At 40.6% G+C, this 23,617-nt stretch overlaps 1 protein-coding gene across 1 annotated transcript in view; it reads right to left on the bottom strand.

The window, feature by feature from the left end:
• The window catches only part of LOC142198157 (serotransferrin-like), a 28,716-nt gene extending 5,562 nt beyond the window's left edge, over nt 1-23,154 (bottom strand). Inside the window, exons 1-11 of the mRNA XM_075269042.1 lie at nt 22,963-23,154; nt 20,628-20,788; nt 20,144-20,252; nt 17,794-17,985; nt 16,406-16,544; nt 11,254-11,306; nt 10,875-11,038; nt 6,012-6,165; nt 4,347-4,495; nt 1,412-1,505; nt 1,219-1,251 (exon numbers count right to left, since the gene is read on the bottom strand). Of these exons, the coding sequence (XP_075125143.1) occupies nt 1,219-1,251; nt 1,412-1,505; nt 4,347-4,495; nt 6,012-6,165; nt 10,875-11,038; nt 11,254-11,306; nt 16,406-16,544; nt 17,794-17,985; nt 20,144-20,252; nt 20,628-20,788; nt 22,963-23,005 (1,291 nt within the window). The 5' untranslated portion in view covers nt 23,006-23,154. The remainder of the gene's footprint in view (nt 1-1,218; nt 1,252-1,411; nt 1,506-4,346; nt 4,496-6,011; nt 6,166-10,874; nt 11,039-11,253; nt 11,307-16,405; nt 16,545-17,793; nt 17,986-20,143; nt 20,253-20,627; nt 20,789-22,962) is intronic.
• Nucleotides 23,155-23,617: the final 463 nt, after the last annotated feature.

The raw sequence follows: 23,617 nt of genomic DNA, 5'->3' as shown, positions 1-23,617 counted from the left end.
CAATGTGCAGGAAACAGTGGAGGGTACTTCTTGAAAGTTGCAATGAGTTGGTAGAGCTGGTAGAAGGACCTATTTAAAGCTGAACTTTATGGATCGTTGAGTGAATAAAAAAAAATAAAAATTGACTAAAATTCTGTGCACATTAGTGTCCTAGTATATCATAGATGTAACAATTTATTTAGTTTATTTAGACACCAGGTTAAAAAAAATAAAATGTGTTTTCACTACTCCATATTAAAATAAAATAATTTTGGTATAACATAAATTATCGTAGTACATTTACAAGCTATTCCATAGAATACCAATCTACCATGTTTCACCGAAAATAAGTCAGGGTCTTATATTATTTTTTTTCTCCAAAAAAGGGCTAGGGCTTATTTTCGCGGTAGGTCTTAATTTTTCCATGAACAACAATGACACATTTGACTGCTTTTTGTTAAAAATTTTATCAGAGGCAAAACAGTGAAAAAACAGTTCAGCACTTTTGATTTCTTTTTATTTCGCACTACGATATTCACTGTACAGGAAAAATATTTATCTAAGTTTGTAGACCTGGTGTTTTTAGACACTGGGGTACCTAAGATCTATGTGTTTCACAGTATTTTTTTTTTAGTTTGATATATAGTCTAGGGAAAGGGGGGCAATATGAGCTTTTATTTTTTGTTTTTTTATATTTTTTCAACTTTTTTTTACTATTTTATTAACCTTCTCTAGTGAGCTTGAACCTACAATCATCCCACTAGACTTCAATAAAACTGTATTGCAGAGTGTGGGAGATTCACTACATTACTATTGAGGCTGGTCATTGTCCAGCTTCAATAGTTATATTCCTATGACAGGCCTGGGCACCTTCATAAGACTGTCAAAGGAACAGATGAGCTCCTGTGAATTCACCAAGCAGGAGTAGGCCTGCAACAAAAAAGGTACAAGGGGGTAGTTGCAATACTTTATTGGGGGGGGGGGATCCAAATATCTTGAGCCTAAAGCAAATAAATAAAAGTAAACTGATGCAACTACAGCCTAAAAATGTCCTGATATAACCACAAAAAAATAAGAAGCTTGCCAATGTTCAGGCAGTAAATGGTTCCAAAAATATTGTACAACTTATCTCACAAAAAACAAGCCCTAATATGGCTCTGTTGACATAAAATAGATAGGAAGGGAAAGAAGAAACAAAAGTAGGTAGACATAGGTAGATGATATTATATTTGCTCCTACCTGATGTTGGTCCTGATTTTTTGCATGCTTCAACTGTAAGGAAATAGAGCACAAAAAATAATGAACTTAATGCACAGAATTAAAATTGGTATTTTTGGAATTTGTTATATTCTCCTTAGGGAGTTCACTCATTGTAGGTAAACAGTGGTTTATCTGTATAAAGACAGTTTAGTTCCTATCCCTAATGTCTTACAGTCATAAATTTCTCCCATTACTGGAACCAGTCCGCATTCCCCAGCTGTATACAGGTATCCTGCATCAAGTGTGACTGCATCAGCTTCGTTTTTCTGTAGAATAGATTAAACAAATTTGTTGGAAATCTATCAATATCAGTATATTGTAAGATAGTCTTAGGCTAAGTTCACATGTGAATTACGAGTGACATAATTTGGTCTGAAAAAAAAAAAAAAGCTTCCTAATTAGGAAGCTGTTTTTGGACCTTTTTTGGAGCGTTTTTTGGTAAAAACTACTTCAGAAAAAGCCAGACGGTTTTCCCCTCTCGGACAGTAAATGGACCGTAAAAAAACGCGTCGCGGTTTCCGCCTCCCATTCACTTCTATTGACCTCCAGAGGTGGAATCCGCCTCAAGAAAAGTCACGTTGCATGTTGCTAGCGGTCTCCATAGACCACCATTGTGAGGGGGCGGATTATGACGTAGATTCCGCACCATAATCCGTCCCCTCTGTGCCCGTCTAAATGGGCCCTAAAAGATCCCTGCAGTACCAAAAGATTAGCCTGATTCATGACAATACACCAGCCTTGCTATAAATCAGCTATACCACATGACCCTCCACTGGTTCATGTGCCATAGGTGGCTTAGTTTAAAGGGAGTCTGTCACCACAAAATTAAAATATAAACTCATCATCATACCTTGTAGGGCTGTCAGCACAGTTTACAATGATACATTTCTTATTCAGGACCACTGAACCATAAAAATGGACATTCTCCCTCATTTTCTTTATTTTTTTTTCAAGTGATACCCGTTATCCCCCCCCTTTTTTTTTCGATGTCTCAAACTATTTTTAAATGTACTTGGGGATGGGGCTAAATGCGTTGTGGCATTCAAAGAATTCCAGAGGAGTGGGATGGACAAATTTACACCTGAATCACTTGGTCGATATACTGATTCATTTATTGCCCCTGCAGACAGGTGCTTGGGCGATGTAGTCATTACTCAAGTGATGTTGCTTATATGGTACTCTATGAAGTGTCTGAGTTTGCTGTTAAAATAGGTAGGGCCTCTGACACCTATGTTTCAGAATCCCACCTTTCCCCTAGGGTGTGTGATTAGTAGACTGTTGGGTTAGGACTATGTTGAGAGCCCTCACTTCTACCATGTCTTAATGGGATCTCCTGAATCTCTCATGGTTGCATCTCCCAGCTGTGCTCCTTTATTGACTCCCATGGAGCGGGTGTCCGCTGTGGTCTAGCCCAGCAGTGTTTGATAATCTATTCCACCAGTTTTCCCCACTGGCGTATGCTATTTCTCTGCTGTATAGCCTTCTACTCTGCAACTTGGACTTGGGTAACCCTGGGAGCAGGACCTGGGGATGAGAGTTACTCTGAGGAGTGGCATAGGACCTACCTATTCTCTCATAAAATTTTTCAACATGTTCAGCCCAAGGAAAAAGTTAGAAACTTGAGACCAGATGGTATAGATGCCTTTCTTGGTTGCACTCCATTTTTTCCTCTGTTCTGAACACTTGGAGATATGGTTGGGGTGGAGTACCATGGTGCACAAATGGTGGGGCTGTGGTGGTGTGTGCCCCCTTTGGGACCAAGTTTTCAGGACCTCTGTTCCATGTCTCCTCTTTTTATTTTGCTTTAGCTCTCCTTTTACTATATCCTTATTTTCTTCTTACTCTCTGTTTCTCTTTCTTTGCTTCTTTTCCCCTCCGTATGTCCTACAGTTTCCCAGTTGGTGCTCACTGGACTCCCTTTTCTTAGCCCTTTTACCCACCCTACATGGGATCCTTTTCACTCTGCTTTCTTTAAATATACCACTTTCCTCTTACTTCTCCTCTTTATTGGGTGCAAGGGTTGTATGGAGCTCCCCTTCCGCATTGGCCTAAGGGTCTGGGTGGGAGACTTTCCTAATATTTTTCAGGTTGTGTTTAGAACTGATGATCCAGCCTATGAAATTTATGGGGCTCTCTGACAATTCCACATTCTATGTTTGAACCTGACCCTTTTGCCTATACCATTCTTCTACTTCCAGATGTGGTTACTTGGGTCCTGTGTGACCACTTGTGCCCTCCCCATTTTCTTTTTAATGTGTGTCCTTTGTCTTGAATGTGGGCTTTGTTCTTGTTCTTGTTTAAAGCTTTAATAAATAAGATTGAACATAAAAGATCTGACTTGTCACTAGGGTGTAAGAAGTTTGTATATATAATAGGTACCATGTAATTGTAATTTATGATGGTGCCCCTTAGCAACATACATCACACTACGAAACAACAGACAGAATTGTACAGTAAATGACATGGGTCCCATCTCTGTAAGCTTTTAACGGACGTCACATGGCAGCATTAAATTAAATGTCAAAATGTCAAAAATATCAGTTTTTTGTCAAAATATTGGTCATGACCTTTTTTCGACCATTTTCACGGGTTTCTCTATACACTCAAGGGAGCCCCTTGGTTGTAAAATGGTCAGGGGAAAATGGCCATTGGTTGTCTGAATATAGCCTTAGTTATACTGGTGTTCCAGTGCCTCCCATCATGGTCTGATCCTGCTGTAGTCTAAGGAAAGGACCGAAGGATGTCACAGGTAGATGTCTCATGTCCTTCACTGAGTCCACCAATTGGCCGCAGTGGTCACGTGCTGCCAGGACTTCCATTGGGATTAAACATCGGAGCAGCAGGAATGTACTGGACCATGCTGGGTGGCACCGAAGCACCTGGACAGGTGAATATGGTTTTTCTCACCTGGCCTAAGTTAAAAAAGAATTTTTACCTGGACAACCCCTTTAAGGGGAAGCTAAATGTAAAACACAAAATCCACAAAAATACAATACAGTTACAATCAGTTGATTCTTTGGGAATTCTATTAAAGGTTGTTAAGAAAATGTATTGTTTTCAAAGGCAATCCTTTGATAGAGTAAAAACAGCAATAATGGCCAGCTTACCAGAATCATTGTAATACATTCTTCTGCCATGGAAGCCTCCACACATTCAATGGCTCCTTCACTTGCAATACTCCAGGTATCACATTTTACTTTCTCCTCTATGCTTTGTGTGCACCAGCGGATTTTATCTTCAGATGGTTGTTCTACCTCTGCAATTTATAGTAAAAGACACTCGTAACTTAATATAAACCTGATTCTGAGTGTCAGCAGATAACTAGAAACACAAGCACAAAGCCAAAGTATAAAACTAACAAAAGCGAAGTCTAACAAGAGAGTGCAAGCAAGGTTAGACAGACGTTAGTAATCTTGAAGAAATATATCATTCCTCCCTCTGCCTTAGGCTTGAAGGTTTATGAAAATGGCCTGGAGTTGGAATAGGGAGAGTTGGCTCCCTAGTCCCAGTCCCTAGTCAAAGTTGCTGGTGAATTAGAATCTGCATAAAAAATGTGTTCAGGGAGAAACCACAGGAAAATGGCCGATAGACATGCGCAGTTGGCGCTTTTGGACCAAGAGAAAAGGTGGGAGGCAGAGAAAAAGACATAGGCCGTCGCTGGAGAGTTCTCAAGCAGTACTGGTGACGCCCCCAGTGCTGCGAGAAAACTCATTTCCATAAGGAAGAAAGAAGAAATTCTTCAGGAACGGCGACGTAGATCAGAATAAAATAGGTAAGAGAAGAATAACCTTTCTTAAGGCTATTCCTACGTGTATTTATTGTAAAAAGGGTATTCTAATGATAGAATCCCTTTAATAATGTAGTGGTAGCATATAAATAACAATCAAATAACATTCATCCTCATTGGTCAGGAGTAAAGATGCGCCCCCAGAGAAATGAATGGACATAGCCGGCACGTGTGTGTGGGGGGGGGGGGTTAAGCGACCGGCCGCCGTCAAAGTCTGTGTGCCGGCCTCTTCCATTCATTTCTATGGGAGCGTGCTATTCGGAAAGGATCTCTCCTGCTCTTCCTCTTGTCTGCATCTTATCTTAATACAGCAAGTCTGTACCAAGCCGCAGACATCACTAGAAGAGGCCTGAGTAATGAAGGAGGACACTAAAGTCTTCCTGCTTCACCATTCTAATCAACTATATCTACATCCTCAGGAGACTGATATAGATTAAAGACAACAGGCATCCATCTTTTCCTCGAGTTTTGTAGCATCTCTGGTGGCTTTCCACAAACCCTGTTGGAATTGCTGGTCTAAAAATTTGCCAGATTTATTAAAAGAGTGAAAAAGCAGGTTATGCATATGCACTGTGGCCCAATGTATTCTTATGCAACTGCCTAAAGGAGTTGTCTGGGCCCAATTTGACAGGATAGGTCATCAGTTGGTGATCTGTCGTGGTCTAGCACTTGGACCCCATACAGACCAGTTGTTGCAGCAGCCTCCAGGTGCCAGACGCTGTGTAAAAGTCATCAGAATGAAAAATCAATTTAGGGCCAGAAAACCCCTTTAAAGGAAGATTAGTACAGTCCTCAGCTGTCACTGGCAGATCCATAGAAATCTACTGGAATACATACAGGTTGAGCACTTTAAGTGCCATCATTTTGCAGTCCTACGAGAGGAGATTTTGGAGACCACAGATGAATGCTCAACTATGTTTGTTTAACGACATCTATATACCCGGATGTCAGGAGATTTTATGTACATTGACCACTTCGCTCATACCTGTATGCATTGCTTTCATGGCATTGAAGAGCTCTCTTCCCAAGAGCATGAAGGCATCAACTTGTGCTGGAAGGGGAATGAAACCGTTTGCAGTATGTTTGAACATGAGGTCTTGGTTATTAGGTGAATCAAAGAGTTTGCAGCTTGGTTTGCTCTAAAAATAGAAAAGGAATAAAATGTCTTAATATCAGCAGTATTACTAACCTTAACATAACAGCACGCAATGCTCTAAAACTAGCAGGTCAACCCATGTAACCTTCCTTGCTCATTTATTTAAAGAGAAGCAGACCGCTCACTTGACTGGGCTATTGTAGAAAATACTTATCTCCCTATATTATAAAAATGAATTTCTGTCTGTCTGTCTGTCTGTCTGTGCATGCTCTAATGCGAACCAAACGACTGGACCGATCTTCACCAAATTTGGTACAGAGACACTTCAGGTATCCGGGAAGGTTTAAGACGAGACTCCAACTCGCTCGGACGTACCGTTGCTGAGATACAGCATTCCAAACACAGTGCCCCCCTTTAGCCAATACAAACCTGCAAGACTTTCACTCATATTCCAACTGCAATACACACGGTCACTCCGCATGCACAATACAACACTGATATCCAAGCTGAGATACACGCATCAGAGGATTAGATACACAGATCAGCACACAGTATCACACGCCAGAGGATTAGATACACGGGTCTGCACACAGTCCCACACACCAGAGGATTAAATACGCACCTCTGCACACAGTTCCACAAACTGAAGGATTAGATAAGTGCGTCTGCACACGGTTCCACATGCCGAAGGATTAGATAAGGCGTCTACACACAGTTCCACACTCCAGAGGATTAGATACGCACGTCTGCACAGAGTACCACATGCCATAGGATTACATACGCGCGTCTGCACACAGTACCACATGCCGGGGGATTGGATACACGCGTCTACACACAATACCACACAGGGGAGGATTAGATACACGTGTCTTCACACAGTTTTACACGCCATAGGATTAGATACACGCGTCTACACACAGTACCACATGCCGTAGGATTAGATACGCGCCTCTTCACACAATACCACACAGGGGAGGATTAGATACACGTGTCTTCACACAGTTGTACACGCCATAGGATTAGATACACGCGTCTGCACACAGTACCATATGCCGTAGGATTAGATACGCACCTCTTCACACAATACCACACAGGGGAGGATTAGATAAACGTGTCTTCACACAGTTGTACATGCCATAGGATTAGATACACGCGTCTGCACACAGTACCACATGCAGAAGGATTAGATACATGCGTCTACACACAGTTCCACACTCCAGAGGATTAGATACGCGCGTCTGCACACAGTTGTACACGCCATAGGATTAGATACACGCGTCTGCACACAGTACCACATGCAGTAGGATTAGATACGCGTGTCTACACATAGTTCCACACGCCGAAGGATTAGATACGTGCCTCTTCACACAATACCACACAGGGGAGGATTAGATATGTGTGTGTGCACACAGTACCACATGCCATAGGATTAGATACGCTCGTCTGCACACAGTACCACATGCCGGGGGATTGGATACGTGTGTCTACACACAGTACCACATGCCGGGGGATTGGATACACGCGTCTACACAGTTCCACACGCCGTAGGATTAGATACGCGCCTCTTCACACAATACCACACAGGGGAGGATTAGATACATGCCTCTGCACACAGTACCACATGCCATAGGATTAGATACGCGCGTCTGCACACAGTACCACATGCCGGGGGATTGGATACACGCGTCTACACACAGTTCCACACACCGTAGGATTAGATACGCGCCTCTTCACACAATACCACACAGGGGAGGATTAGATACACGTGTCTTCACACAGTTGTACACGCCATAGGATTAGATACGCGCGTCTACACACAGTACCACATGCCGTAGAATTAGATAAACGGGTCTGCACACAGTCCCACACACCAGAGGATTAAATACGCACTTCTGCACACAGTTCCACACACTGAAGGATTTGATACGCGCGTCTGCACACGTTCCACATGCCAAAGGATTAGATACGCGCATCTACACATAGTTCCACAAGCCGAAGGATTAGATACGCGCCTCTTCACACAATATCACACAGGGGAGGATTAGATACGTGTGTGTGCACACAGTGACACACTTTGGAGGATTAGATACATGCCTCTGCAAACAGTACCACAAGTCAGAGAATTAGATACGCGTCTCCGCACACAATACCACACGGGGGAGGATTAGATACGCGCATCTGCACACAGTACCATACGGGGGAGGATTAGATACACGCATCTGCACACAGTACCACACGGGGGAGGATTAGATACGCGCGTCTACACGCAGTACCACATGCCATAGGATTAGATACGCGCATCTACACACAGTTCCACACACCGTAGGATTAGATACGCGCCTCTTCACACAATACCACACAGGGGAGGATTAGATACACGTGTCTTCACACACTTGTACACGCCATAGGATTAGATACACACGTCTGCACACAGTACCACATGCGGTAGGATTAGATACTTGCATCTAAACACAGTACTACACGGGGAAGGATTAGATACAGCTTTACTCCAGGTATCCATAACAACTAATCACAGGTTTTTCACTGACATCCAAAATGAGATACACATAATCACATGACGCTTATGGACATACACACAAACCACATACAAAATACACCAATGCAAAATTGGACAATTCTTATGGGGCCACTACACAAACATAAAATGTAATATACCCGTGCGAAGCCGGGTCCTCCCTCTAGTATTCTTATATTACTAATACGTAGATAGTCAGCCATGAACTTCACCAGATTTATCACAGTGGCTGATGCTGGAGGATAAATCTGCCATATCTTTAGACTGTCTACAGTACTCTATGTTTATACCGCCTTGGATTATTTTGAACCAGAACTTGTTGACACAATTTTTGAACATTTTTGGCACCCAAATGTCTAGCTGGAAAAAGCGTCCAGAGATTCAGCATAATCTGGCCATTTCTGGCCTGTAGCTGACGTCACATGTTCCAAATGTCACAGCTGAGGCCCAGTCACAGGGATGTGATGCCCAGTGAGTCCCAATCACAGGCCTCAGCGATGACGTCCGTAAAGCATGACTTCAGACTTAGGCCTGAAGAAGAAGACGGTGGAGACAGCGAGCAATGCGAGGATGCCCAGGAAAGGTAAGGCAAGTTGAGTATAACTATTTGCTATTTTCCCTCCCCTCCACTGGGCCTTTGGTTATTATACTCTGGAGTCTGAAACAAATGGGTGAACCTCGCAAATATTCATCAATAAATTTCAAGGGGCTTGCCTGAAGTGGCTGAAGGCTCTGGGGAGTATATTATACTATGTGGGACCACTGTGAGCCATTATACTTGGGGGGCCTTTGGAGAGCATATTATATTTTGTGGTACCGCTGTGGAGCATTATACTTGGGGGAGGGGTACTGTGGAACATTATACTAGGGAGGCCTTCTGGGTAGCATATTATATCATGTGGGGCCACTGTAGAGCATTAAAATAGGGGGTAATTGTGGAGCATTATAATAGGGGGCCCTTTGGAGAAAATACTATACTATGTGGGGCCACTGTGGAGCATATTATACTGTGTGGGGTCACTGTGGAGCATATTATACTGTGTGGGGTCACTGTGGGAGCCTACTATACTGGGGGAGACCTCTGGCTAGCATATTACATTGGGTGTGGCCAGTGTGCATGAAATGGTCATGGAGCCTTTGAGGCATGCACAGTACTATAGGGGATGACTATATTGGTACCCATACTCAGTAACGCCAGATAGTCAGCACATATGTAAGATTTCAGTGAAGGAGCCAGGGTGTGAGCTATTAGCAGGAAGCTGTTGGGTGGGCCCCCAGAACAAGTTCCTCTGGTGGGCCCTAAGCCTTTCAATTCGACACTGGACATTGCAGGGTGGTATTACAGCTGGATGTTTCTTGAGTATGTACAGCTTCAAGTCTATTTAGGTTATGTTTAGAGATGAGCGAGTATATTCGATTGAATACCTCCCCTGCATAGTTATTGTTGTAAAAAAAAAAAAAAAGCACCAGGGAAGGCAATCGAATAGTTACCGCGTGGTATTCGTCCGATACACTAATAACTATGCAAAGGAAGGTATTCGATCGAATACTACTATTCGATCGAATACTATTCGCTCATCTCTAGTTATGTTCACTCAGTAAAAATACATGTCTGAAAAATCAATGAGCCTGCAATGGAGCCTGCGTCAGAATCCCGAGGCTGAGGGTTGTATTTGCGCTACGCTTGCTGTCATGGGTCTTTGCGCTCATTAGTCCCTTTTATTGGGACTGTTTCCAGCACTAAAACAATGTCAAGATAAAGCAGAATGCTCCTTATTAGAGATGAGCGAGTACTGTTCGGATCAGCCGATCTAAACAGCACGCTCCATAGAAATGAATGGATGCACCTGGTACTTCCGCTTTGACGGCGGCCGGCCGCTTAACCCCCCGCGTGCCAGCTACGTCCATTCATTTCTATGCGAGCGTGCTGTTCGGATCGGCTGATCCGAACAGTACTCACTGATCTCTACTCCTTATCAGAATACCAAAAAAAAAAAGAAGTAGCTGTCATTGCCACGCTTTGAAATCTGTGAGAGACGGATATCAAGAATTTCTCCAACTGTATTCTGACCTGTTTAGGGCATTGGATTTATAATCTAAAAAAAAAAAAAAAAACTCTGTGTGCACTGTGCCTTTAGGTCCACAATCTCTAATTTTGGGATTATCTTTATACATATTACACCATGAAGGAAACACACAAAATATAATTGAATTACCTGAGCCTGTAAGAGGAAATCAGTAATAGTTTTAATCGTATCTTCATCGTTGATAGACACCACACAATGAGATGGTACCCTTCCCCAAAAACATTTTTCATACTCGCTGACTGGTTTCCTTTCACCGTTTGTACACAGCAGCTCGTAATCCTGATGATATTTCTCTGCAGGACAATGATGAGCAGTTATTACAATATTGACACTTCTTATAGATGGTTTTCTACACACAATTTTAGCCCCGACCTCTAGTATGCCAACCAGATGCGTAGCTTTGCCACGGCATTTGCCCTTTGAGGTCTGCCATGGTTGGCTACTTTTAAGCTTTTACTACTGGATTTCCCGCCATCATAAGAAGAGATTATGAATAGATTATGGTTACCTGGCATTTTGTGCTTCACGAAAGCCACGTCTCCCCCGCCGTCTTTCAAACATCTGCATGAGCAATAATACATGTATAAAGTAACACTGTGTATTTGTCTTTGTCATGTATTTTACTGATAGATCAATAGCACATATTCCATAGTCATACTTTTTTCTATAGGTTATTATGACAGTATTTTGTGAATCCTAAAAATGTGCCTATACAGTTGTTTTAGTTTTGGTATCAGTCAATGCATCACTGTTGCTTCTATAGTGAGTGAAATAGCAGCCACCATTCTTGCAGATTTCCAGGACATAGTACAGTATATTCGATGGTGATGTCATTGTGTGGAGTGACACCATAGTCTGCAGCCCTGACTACCACAAACTAAGCAAAAGAATGTACAATACATGGGAGTTTGGCAACTGCTGATTTTTCTACCATACAGGTGGTCCTGAGACCCCTTTTAAAGAGGACCATTCACCATTTCCAACAAGTCCAGGTCTTTACATGATTTAATAGCTGCTGCTCCATGGATTCTGATTTAATTGGAATTCTTTCTCTAGCTCCACCAATCAAGCCATCAATCCTGTTAATTTTGGTGCCTGATCTGCTATTTAGACTCTGTACTGTCAGGAGGGTGGTATAAGGCAGGAGCAGACAAGGGGTGTGAGTCTGAGCTCTGACACTGGCTGCCTCTGAATCATACCCCCTGCCTGACACCACCCTTCTGACATTACAGAGCTTAACCTTTTCACTGCCAAGGGTCTCTGGAAATTTTGCACCTCCAGTAGCCAGAGCAATTTTCACAGTTTTGAGATGGACAAATCAACCTAAATTGCAACATTAAAAAAAGCATCCAACCCCCCCCCCCCATACCTATATATTTTCTTAAAGTAGACACCTGCAGCATTGTCAGAATGCCACTTGGTACTGTATACGAACAGGCACCTTCATGCAATTTTGATTTAAAGTGAATGTTTTATGAAAAAATGCAAATAAATGTATATTAGTTGCTAAAAGCGGAAACCAAAAAAAAAAATTAAATGCACGAAACCTCCTAAAAATAAGAGTTCAACATGTGCAGAGTTCATACATATCACTATGGCCTGCACCCGCATGCACGTGTCTTCAGAAAATCGCTAGAACTGGAAGGAACAAAAATCTGCTTTGAAGCTGGAAATGTTAAAAAAGTATCATCCTGTAAAATGTAGGGATTACACACCATAAAAAGTAAGTGAACCCCTAAACCATTTTTTTTTAAAGTAGACAACCTGAAGATTACAAATGTCTTAATAGGTCATCAGTAGCCACATCCATCTTCATGCAACTTTGTGACAAACACAAATAATTTTTTGAAAAAATGCACTAAAACACATATTTGCACCTAAAACTCATGTTCAATCTCACATTCATATACAAAATACATTTAAAATAATAGCTTAAGGTGTATACAATGTGTATATATACTATATGTACCGCAAACATCAACTACAACAAGAGCTCAGACTCCCAAATAATACAGAAGACAAGCAGGATTTTGCTGTTGTTCACTAATATGTTAAAAAGCTATACTGCACCTACCAAACTGTGACTGTGATACCAAAATCTAACTTTTTCCAGATTACACAGCATTTTGTATATAAAAACACAATTTAATAGTTCATATATACAACCACCTTCATGCAACGTTGCGGCAAACAGAGATTGCAAGCAAAAATTGCACAAAAATTCAAATTTGCCACTAAAGTGCGGCTCAAGCAATCCCTTTCTGCAAACAAAATGTACTTTCCAAAAAACTGCAATATGTGAGGAGTTCATACATACCACACATGTATATTTTTACAGGAGCGGGTGTTAAAGAATCGCCAAAATCGCAGAAATGCGCCATCTCATTTTGTGCATGCAAATTAAATAGGACTTTACATAAAAATGATATTTTCCATCCCCCTATAAAAATTTTAGCAATATATACGTTCATCTCTAGTGATAATCGTTATTACTATTATTTTAGTGTGTAACGGATGTCGCTAGAGGCGTATTTTACTGTAGAAAGCTCAGGTATGGACAGGACAGGGATTGGGTGAAATGTAAACTTTATTCACAACTTTGTGTATGTGTTGTGTCAGTGTTTGGTGCAACTTTTTTTTGGCGCTGCGACCTGGACAATGGTAAACGTCTGGGTCACAGCGCCAATACACTTCCTGGTTATGTTTAGAGGGTATTACATAAGAATACCCCACTAGTACGGCTCAGGGGGAATTATATTATACCTGTATGTGACAATCAGACAGCAAAAGTATAGCATGCGCTCTGATTGGCAGGAGAGGGGTTAATAGGGACAGAAGAGACCCTGCCACCCCCCTCCTGGTGTCACATACAAGTTATGTACAGATTCAGATTGTTTCTCTGTCTCTCTGCAGCTGCTGGGCTGCTCATGCCCCCTCCCTTTCCTGTTACAGTTCGCAAATTGCTTGCTTAGACAGGGGGGGCAATTTTGAGCCCGATATCTTTGGACTGCATCAACATATCTTGATGCTTTAGAATGCATTTTAAAGAGGAGAATCTCATCTTTAAAATGATACCAAAAACTTGATTATATAACATATAGTTTTTGAGCAATTCACTGTTGAAACACTGTCAAGAATTGAGATCTGCAGTTGGATCTCAATGCCAAATAGCGTTTTCAACAGTGAATTGCTCCAAAATTGTAAGTTGCATCATCAAGTTCTTGGTATCATTTTGAAGATGAGATTTTCCTCTTTAAAATGCATGTTAAATCATCAAGATATGTTGATGCAGTCCAGAGATATTGGCATTAGTAGGGAGGACATAGTAGATACGTCCTCGGCTACTGATGTGACACCTTGGGAGGACGTAGAGCTACATGCTTGGCAGTGAAAGGGTTAAATAGCATATCAGGCACCAAAACTAACTGTGCTTGCTGCTCAGATATGGAGGAAGCTACAGAAAAAAAATTCCAACTGTACTGGAATCAGTGGAGCAGTACCTATTAACAGATGCTAAGAACTTGAATAGATGGAGGTGGTGAAAGGTCTTCTTTAAAGGGGTTGGGCACTTTCAGACCAATAGTGAGAGACAAATGTTATGGTTTATATAATATAAAGTTGTACAATTTTCCAATATACTTTCTGTATCATTTCTTCACAGTTTTCTAGATCTCTGCTTGCTGTCATTCATTCTGTTACGTCTAGTGAATAAAAGTCTGACCATGGTCATGTGATTTACGGTCCATGGTCATGTGATAAGCACACAGGTGCCGCTCGTTATAGTCACAGCACAATAATCAGACATCTGCCTGGTAATTAGCTGCGCACCTGTGTCCTCATCACATGACCAAGGACCGTAAATCACATGACCATGGTCAGATTTTTATTCACTAGACGTAACAGAATGAATGACAGCAAGCAGAGATCTAGAAAACCGTGAGGAATTGATACAGAAAGTATATTGGAAAATTGTGCAACTTTTCATAATACAAAAAATAATATTTGTCTCTTAATATTGGTCTGAAATTGGCCAACCTCTTTAAGCCACTAGGTGTCAATCATTTTCATTTGATATTGTAACGGAGGCAGCCTTAAAGGGAATGTGTCGCCAGTAAATATGTATGTATATTTTAAATCAAGTTTTTAATTTAAGCAAGTTAAAAAAAGAAAGAAAAGTTACAATGTTCTTTTTAGTTTTACATGTCATTATCTATTTTTTTTAATAAAAATCTTAAAACTCTTACAATCTCTAGACATGCTCTGTGACCGGTGCATATAGGGAAGTAGAGGAGATGTGAAATCACTTATTGTTACTGTTGGATTCTGTGTCTTATCTACATATAAATGATAGCTGAGCCTGTCATCATAAGTGTGCTGATAAGTCAGGTGACTGCTGCAGAGAAAACTCTAACAGAAAAGAGAAAGTCTCAACATATTATTCGGCTCAGTTGCCGAATAAAAAAGCTACAGTATTTTTAGGATTATTTTAAACTATAGGTAAGAACACTGAAACATTTTAGCATAAAACTTAATTTAAAAATGAGACCACTTTCTGGTGACACATTCCCTTTAATTCTTAGTTCATGACAGCTTAGTTTTAGGATAGTTTTATAGTTTCTTATAATAGCAGTATCATATTGGAAGAAAAAAAACAACTGCTATAAGGCATGTAAGGATGCAAGGATCAGGATACAAAGCGCCTACTAACCTGCGAAAACTTGGTGATCTTCAGTAGTTGATACCTTTTTAATGGCTAACTCATAATGATGACAAATGGCTAACGTTTCGAAGCGCAAAAGGCTCCTTTGTCAAAGCAAATTTAAAAACATTTTTGAAGGATGCATATATATATATATATATATATATATATATATATATATATATATATATATACAGAGCAGGCACAAAGGGTGTTAGATTTCAGGGGGGGGGGGTGGTTGGTTGTTAGTAGTTGGTGAGACAATGTAAGCACTTGGTAGAGACGTTTGGTAGAGACAATGTGGTAATTGGTAGAGACAATGTAAACACTTACAGGTCCTTATCAGTTCACAAGTTACTGTAAAAAGACATGAACCCCTGTGATGCATTAAGCCCACACTCTAGTGTCTGAAACAGTGTCATGAATTTATATTCATGTATGCGCCTTTCTCTCTTAGATCTGAAATTCCCTCTCAAAATCAGAATTTTCATGTCATTGGTGATGTTGTGGTCCCCACTGCAAAAATGTTTTGACACGGGAAGGTCAGATCTTTGTTCTTTAATAGTATGGCGATGTGAGTTCATGCGCAGTCTAAGCTGCTGTCCGGTCTCTCCAACATACAGATTTTCAGTGGAGCATTTGGTACACATAATTAAATACACTACATTGGAGGTGCTGCAGGTGAAGGTACCTGGAATGTTATATTCCTTGTTCGAGTTAGGTATCTCTATCCTGTCCGTGGTCAGTATGTGGGGGCAGGTTTTGCACCTCTTATTTCCACATGGAAATGTTCCTGTGTTGGTTGGGGATGATAATGAGCTACTGACCATCATATTCCTGAGGTTTGGTGGCTGTCTATAGCACAGGAGAGGGGGGTCTATAGACATTAAAAAGGTATCAACTACTGAAGATCACCAAGTGGCTAACACGGTACAACAACGAACATTTTCCTTTTACTAACCTGCGGGCACCCTCATATCCATAGTATGGCTCATTGTCAGACATCGTACACTTCCATTCTTTTTTTCCTGTACACAGTTTGCACAATTTTTCTTCTTTGGCACCAGGGGCGCAACTAGCTGTGAAAAATCCTGCCATAGCTGTGTAGAAGACCAGAAATAAGAAAGTGTGCAACTGATTCAGTAACATACAGATAAGGCAAAGCTAAGTGTTTTTGATACAACTCATTTTGATATCAAGGAGTATTGCTCAGGGGTTACAGCTTTAGCAGTCTCTACCGGGACCTGAACCCTGAGTGGGTCCCAAAGGTTCCCGCGTCACATAAAATATACCAATATTGACACTGGGTAGGTAGGGCCCCGAGGTAAAGATTCAAGGTACGCCTCTGTTACTACTTTATAAACCTGCTGAGCATACCTAAAAGGGATTATGTCACCAAACCATAGGATGGGAGATACATTGACGATCTGTGGTGGTCTGACCACTGGGACTTCCACTGATCATTAGAACAAGGGGTGTTTGCAGGATCTGATGATATGCTGGATGAGATGTTCACATTCACTTCAAAGGAAGGGCCAGAGGTAGCTAAGAGCTGTAACTCAGCTATCTCCAGCACTTCTATTTAAATGAATGGGAATGGAGGTGCATTGAGTCCAGTAGGGGCATGCCTACATGCTGCATTGACAATGGGGGTAAAACACCCCCTATTTAGAGGCTTGGGAGGATCCCATCTGACAGAGTGCTGACGATCAGCAATTGATCCTCTGTCCTATGGAAAGAGCATAAATATGTTTGGTAGTATAAGCCCTTCAATCGAGATATCCTATTTGGACAGCCATATTATCCCCCCTCTTTCTCATCGAGCTGCTGTCATCTCATGGTGGAACTGATTATCAGGAGACTAACTCAGCAAGATTTCTACAGGGCATCCCGTATTTGTCAGGGTGCCCCGCAGAATGTCAGTGACCCCAGCTACAGTATATTTCTTGTTGACTTTTATCAGTGTATTCTCTAGACCTCCATGATGGTTCCTGGTTATATGACTATATTTTTGTACCTGTGGCTTCCAGTCCCTGTGGGTTTTTTTTTTCCAATCCATAGTTATAACTATATCAATGATAGTTCACGCCGGCCACTTGGCTTTTTGATTACGGATTTAGTATGACCACTAAGTATTAACCTTCCCTTGGCTCCCGGTCAATGCTCTAGTACAATCCGATGCCAGATAATGAAGTGCCCCTTGGTAATTGAAATGCTGGTCTACATATATTTCAGCTATCTGATGGAATGGATTAATATTCCCTTTTGAAGTCAATGCTATATGCTACTGTATGGACTGTAGTCGCCATTTTTCAGATCAAAAAACTTGAGCAATAGAAAGATTTTTACCTTTCTCAGGATTTTGTTCTTCTGGTCCGTCCCATGTTATTAATCCAAGGCTACGTAAAGCACCAAACGGAACAATCCACCCTGCTGTCCTACTAACGGCGGTGTGGCACGACTTCTTGCCCTTAAGATCATTGATTGTGAATGTACTGGATTTTTTTACCAAAGCCACTGCATAATAGCATGTATCTGGATCTGTAAAAGTGCAAATGTTATATAGCGCACTGCATTATACATCTTTGTGCACATTCCTTTATAGCTTTTATCTTTTGAGCAAACTGAATTTTTTCTCCATCAAAAATTCCCAAAAATATTTGTCAGGCTATATCCCTTATACATTTCACACTTCCAGGTTTAGATAAGATTTTGTTCAAGCATTTCAGTGCAATCTTGTAAGCAATAAATAGGAGGTGATTCAACAAAAGTAATACCTATATTTTTTACTTTCTGACCTGATTAAACCTACATGTGTGAATATACCATTATTTACACAGATGACAACTGGCAATGGTATATAGACATTCAGGTGACTCCACCTATACAGTAACACTTATCTGGAGCAACTTGTTTGATATATAAAGGCTAAGGCCCCACGGGCCGGAAACGCAGCGCTAAAGTGCTGTGGGAAGAACCGCGACGTGAACGCATTGCGGTTCTTCCCGCAGCGCTTTGAAGAGAAAGTTCACAGAGTTTTCCTCTGCGGACTTTCTCTTACTATTATATCTATGAGAAAGCCGCTGGCGTTTCCGTAGATATAATTGACATGCTGCGATTTTCAAAACCACAACGGTTTTGGAAATCGCAGCGTGTTTGCGTTGCAATTTTTTCCATAAAGTGGGGATGGGATTCGCAGGAATCCCATCCACTTTGCAAGTACTGTATAAAGCTGCGATTTTCCGCCACGGGCAAATCACGGCGTTACTGGTCTGTGGGGCCCCAGACAAAGGGAGTCTAACACTTCCCTCAACCATGTTCAACTACTGCCACAAAGCACTCTGATATGTATGTCACTTTTACTTTAGATTTGGAGAAAAACAGCTTTGAAGTTTTATACAAATGGGGCAGTTGGGGCACTAGAGGTAGATCCTTAGCCCTGGGAGCAAAGTTTTTAATGCTCAGTCCCCTCCTGCCAGAGCTACCCTGTGTAGTGATATTTGATCCTCTAAATTAGTGGTCCCCAACCTTTTTTTGCACCAGGGACTGGTTATAAGCAAAACCATCTTAACATGACCCGGCAGGGGTGAGTGAGGGTGGGACAGGGGCTGGGTTTTGGTCATATGGGGACGGAATTATTGGGGACTCCACTGTCTGGATGGGAAGGCTCTCCGCTAGGATGCTCTGCGGGGTGTGGACGTGTCACAAGCATCTGAGCAGACATGGAGAATCGCTAGACAACGCGTTGTCCATGCATTACTTGGTAAGGTTGTGGTATTAACTTTCTCTTTGTATTTCCTACTCTTATAAGGGGTGTTCTATGGAGCCTTACATTCAATCTGGTTACCATGGTTTAGCCATTGGTCCACTATTATGTATTGTACATAAGATATTGGTGATTGTATATACTACTGGCACTATGTCTTCAGTCCCCCCCCCTCCCTTTTGTTCAGTGATTGTTCATATCATTAACCACACCTACCTGTACGCTGGTTTATTTTGGATGTGTCCTCCTTTGTCCTTTTTTCTATTTTTTGACTTACTTGTGTTTTTATGCATTCATTGTTAATAAACTTTGTTATATTTTTTATAAATTGTGTTTGGGTAGTCTTGCCTGTTTTTTGGCAAATGTATACACTGTAGCAGGGCAGTGGGCTGGCCTCAGTCTTAGCTGGATACTTCGCCAATTGCCAATTGTTATGGTAACGTGTAAACTATTGTGGCCTAGCGCAAAGTATTCAGCTAAGACTGAGGCCAGACCGTCACCCCGCAGAGCGACAAAAGACCCCCAACAGCCCGGGTCTGGTCCGCAGACCAATGTTTGGAGACCCCTGCTCTAACTGTTATGACATCACCCATCTTACTTGAGCAGCAAGAGCAATGCTCCCACCCCCAGTGCACCTACTGCCTCATTTGCATATTACTTCAAAGTTGTTTTTCTCCAGATATAAAAAAAATGACATACATAAGAAAGGTATGATGTGTGTCACTGTAATGTGCTGTGTTACATGGGGGTGGCAGTTGAATATTCTTGGGGGAGGTGGTAGACTCCCTTTAATAATTATTTAGGAGACAATTATGGCAAACACAGAAGACAGACACCTTTCTTGTATACAGTTCTTGTTCCTCACTGTATACCACTACAGATAGAACTGAATAAGCTATTATGTCTCACTAAACATCCGGATTATTCATTTACCTTTTGCAGTGCCATAGTTTTCTGCTATAATTGGCTTCAGGTTATATGGAGGCCGAGAAGACTTGTAAATGTCTCCACTATCCAAAGCTATAGCATCTGCCAAACCATTCTGAAAAAAGAACAAAGAATTACATGACATGAGATATATAGGTTATTCATCTATATGTCCTAACAGGGCACAAGGACCACTTTAAGGGCACCTCTCCACTAAAAAAGTAGGGGCCCCAAAGCAAATACTTAACTAGATCTTAAGTTGCAACGTTCAGTAACCTAGGGCATAAGAGCCTGATATCAGTTTCCCCAGACCCTATTGTTGTTACTTGTGCCAATTTCTTACTCCTTTGAAGTGGGGCTGAGGGATCCAGTTTGTAACAAGCCGGGTTCATTCCAAACTTTCTAAAAAAAATTTGGGGTTCGCCCATCACAAATCAATACAATGCACAATTACAGTAGAAAAAAGTTCTGATTGCTATATGTAACCTACAGCAATGGCCTTGATACAGTCATCGGTGTTGGCCTTATGCACACAGGACAGGGTGACATCATCACTACCACAAGTACGGCTCAATTCTCGGCATTTTTTCATTTCTGCTTCAGATTTCAAACACCAGCGGACGGTCTTTGTAGGGACAGCTAGGCACATGGCTATGGAGAAACATAGTGGAAAAAGTGGATTAAAAATTTTCATTCTTGTATTGAGCATTGAAAACAATATGGAGCAGACAAGAGTAACTAAGGCTGGATTCACACTGTCATTGTTTAGCTGCATCATGGGAGCGGAAGGATGACTACAATGGCTGTGCTAGATTTATCACATGGCGGACACCAACAATCCCAAATGGATTTCATTGACTATAATGGGGGCTGTTGGGTTTCTGTCATGATGTGTCTTTTTTTATACAAAATAGTAAAACATGCTGCCATATTTTCTTGGCCATTTTTGATCACTTAGCAATCTAGCAAATATGGCAATCGCAAGGTTAATGCAATTTAAAAGATGCCGGATTGTCCGCAGCACATCTCTTCTTGTAGACAGGGCAATGTTCTGCTGATAAGTGCAAACTGCACAAGGATGAACAGTTCATTTAACCCTATGTAGTGACAATTTCATTACATGTGCTATTGGATTGAACGGTTGGAAATCTGAGGACACCTGTGTATCGGGCAAAACATGTTCAGTTTTTAACTCAGCGGTGTCATTCTAGATCTTTATTCAGTATAGGTGGATTTCTGTGCTGCACACTAGTTACCCACACTTGTTTTCCATCATGGGATGTGAATAGCAAGGGAATGCAGTATGTCTGTTTATCTTATCGCCAGCTGAATTCTGTTCGTACAGCAGTGCAGTGATCTGGTTATTGTAGCTCTAATGAGCTCTTGTCTTCAACTTAGAATCTTGGAGACATTGCTAGTTATTTTAATTCACTTAAGTCCCATAATACTTGTTTATTCTGTATGATTAAATGGTAAGTTTTATACTTATTTTTCATGAATGGGAAAATGGAGGCTGTAAATTTGCCAAAAGGCATAAACATTTGTAGTGTGGCTAATTTTGCCTACCATTTATGAGGGTATTTCTTTGCTCTTTGAATTGCTCTTATTTTGTGACATTCAGCAAATAAACGATTCCAATTTGTATTTACACCAAGCTGAGGAAATCTACTTCTAATTATTCAGGTAAGTACATAGTATTTCTATTCATTTACAGATTTAAGATTGACAGATGGCAGATAGATAGATAGATAGATAGATAGATAGATAGATAGATGATATAGAGAGATAGATAGATGATATAGAGAGAGAGATAGATAGATAGATAGATAGATAGATAGATAGATAGATAGATAGATATGAGAATAGATGGAAAGATATGAGAATAGATAGATAGATAGATAGATAGATAGATAGATAGATAGATAGATAGATAGAAGATAGATAGATAGATAGATAGATAGATAGATAGATATGAGAATAGATAGATAGATAGATAGATAGATAGATAGATAGATAGATAGGAGATAGAGATAGATAGATAGATAGATAGATAGATAGATAGATAGATAGATAGATAGATAGATAGATAGGAGATAGATAGATAGATAGATAGATAGATAGATAGATATGAGAATAGATAGAGATAGATAGATAGATGATAGATAGATAGATAGATAGATAGATAGATAGATAGATAGATAGATAGATATGAGAATAGATAGATAGATAGATATGAGAATAGATAGAGATAGATAGATAGATAGATAGATAGATGATAGATAGATAGATAGATAGATAGATAGATAGATGATATAGAGACATGATAGATAGATAGATAGATAGATAGATAGATAGATAGATAGATAGATAGATAGATAGATATGAGAATAGATAGATATGAGAATAGATAGATAGATAGATAGATAGATAAGAATGAAGAGATATAAAATTGAATATATGTTAAAATGGATTAAGTAAAATTCTACTAATACAAATGTAATAATTATATTCCGTCTTATCAGTATCACTACTACAATAAGTTAACTGTTAACACATCAGATAAATTCACGTTTAATAAATGATAAATGCTGTAGTATCGGCACACATGAGCTGCTATATAAAATAAAAAGGAGTCAAAGATAAAACATAATAATAAAAATAATAATAATAATAATTGGTCATTTTCCAAAGCGAAATTGATTTCACTGTGTAATCTATGAGAAGGGGATTGTGTTGCGGTATTTTATAGATTGTACGATTTTCTGTATATATCTATATGGTGTTCCTCGCTATAGTGTTACCCTCAGAAGTTATTTGTCACTTACCCAGCATGCCAAGGCACAAAGTGAGTTGGAAAGTAGTCGCCATTGTCACCGCAGTGTCTCCTTCACAAACTGCCCGAGCTCAGTTTGTGGAGAGATGGCAGGATCAGGCTTTGCCTTTTTATACAAGCTCGGGGGCGCTGACTGAACAGATTTTGTCTCTGTAATGTTTACCTAATAGAATTTCTCAACATTTGAAACCTCCTCCTATTTTTCTTCTCACTGAATTAAATAGACAGAATTTCTGGCACAAAACCAGGCTGGTGTGATTGGTGCTCTGGGCAGGTCTTAAAGGGATTAGGTAGGGGAAATGGAAGGGAAATTCCCTTTTTAATATGGCTTTTGGAATGGATTCAAACCAGTAATAAGCTTCATTCTCTCTAGGCTTCTTGTTACCTATTCTCATTACTGGCATCCAAGATACATACAAGTATATCCTATACATACAGTATATTCAGCTAGTATTACAGATGTATTGTTATGTAGCACAGGCTAAATCTGAAGCTTTTTGATCCAATGCAAATCTGCAGCACAACCTCCTGGCTTGTAATATACACTCACCGGCCACTTTATTAGGTACACCATGCTAGTAACGGGTTGGACCCCCTTTTGTCTTCAGAACTGCCTCAATTCTTCGTGGCATAGATTCAACAAGGTG

The sequence above is a fragment of the Leptodactylus fuscus genome, chromosome 3 (assembly GCF_031893055.1).
Source record: "Leptodactylus fuscus isolate aLepFus1 chromosome 3, aLepFus1.hap2, whole genome shotgun sequence".
In the NCBI taxonomy this organism is placed as follows: Eukaryota; Metazoa; Chordata; class Amphibia; order Anura; family Leptodactylidae; genus Leptodactylus; species Leptodactylus fuscus.
The sequence above is the reverse complement of the archived record's forward strand: the minus strand, read 5'-3'. Positions and strand labels throughout refer to the sequence as shown.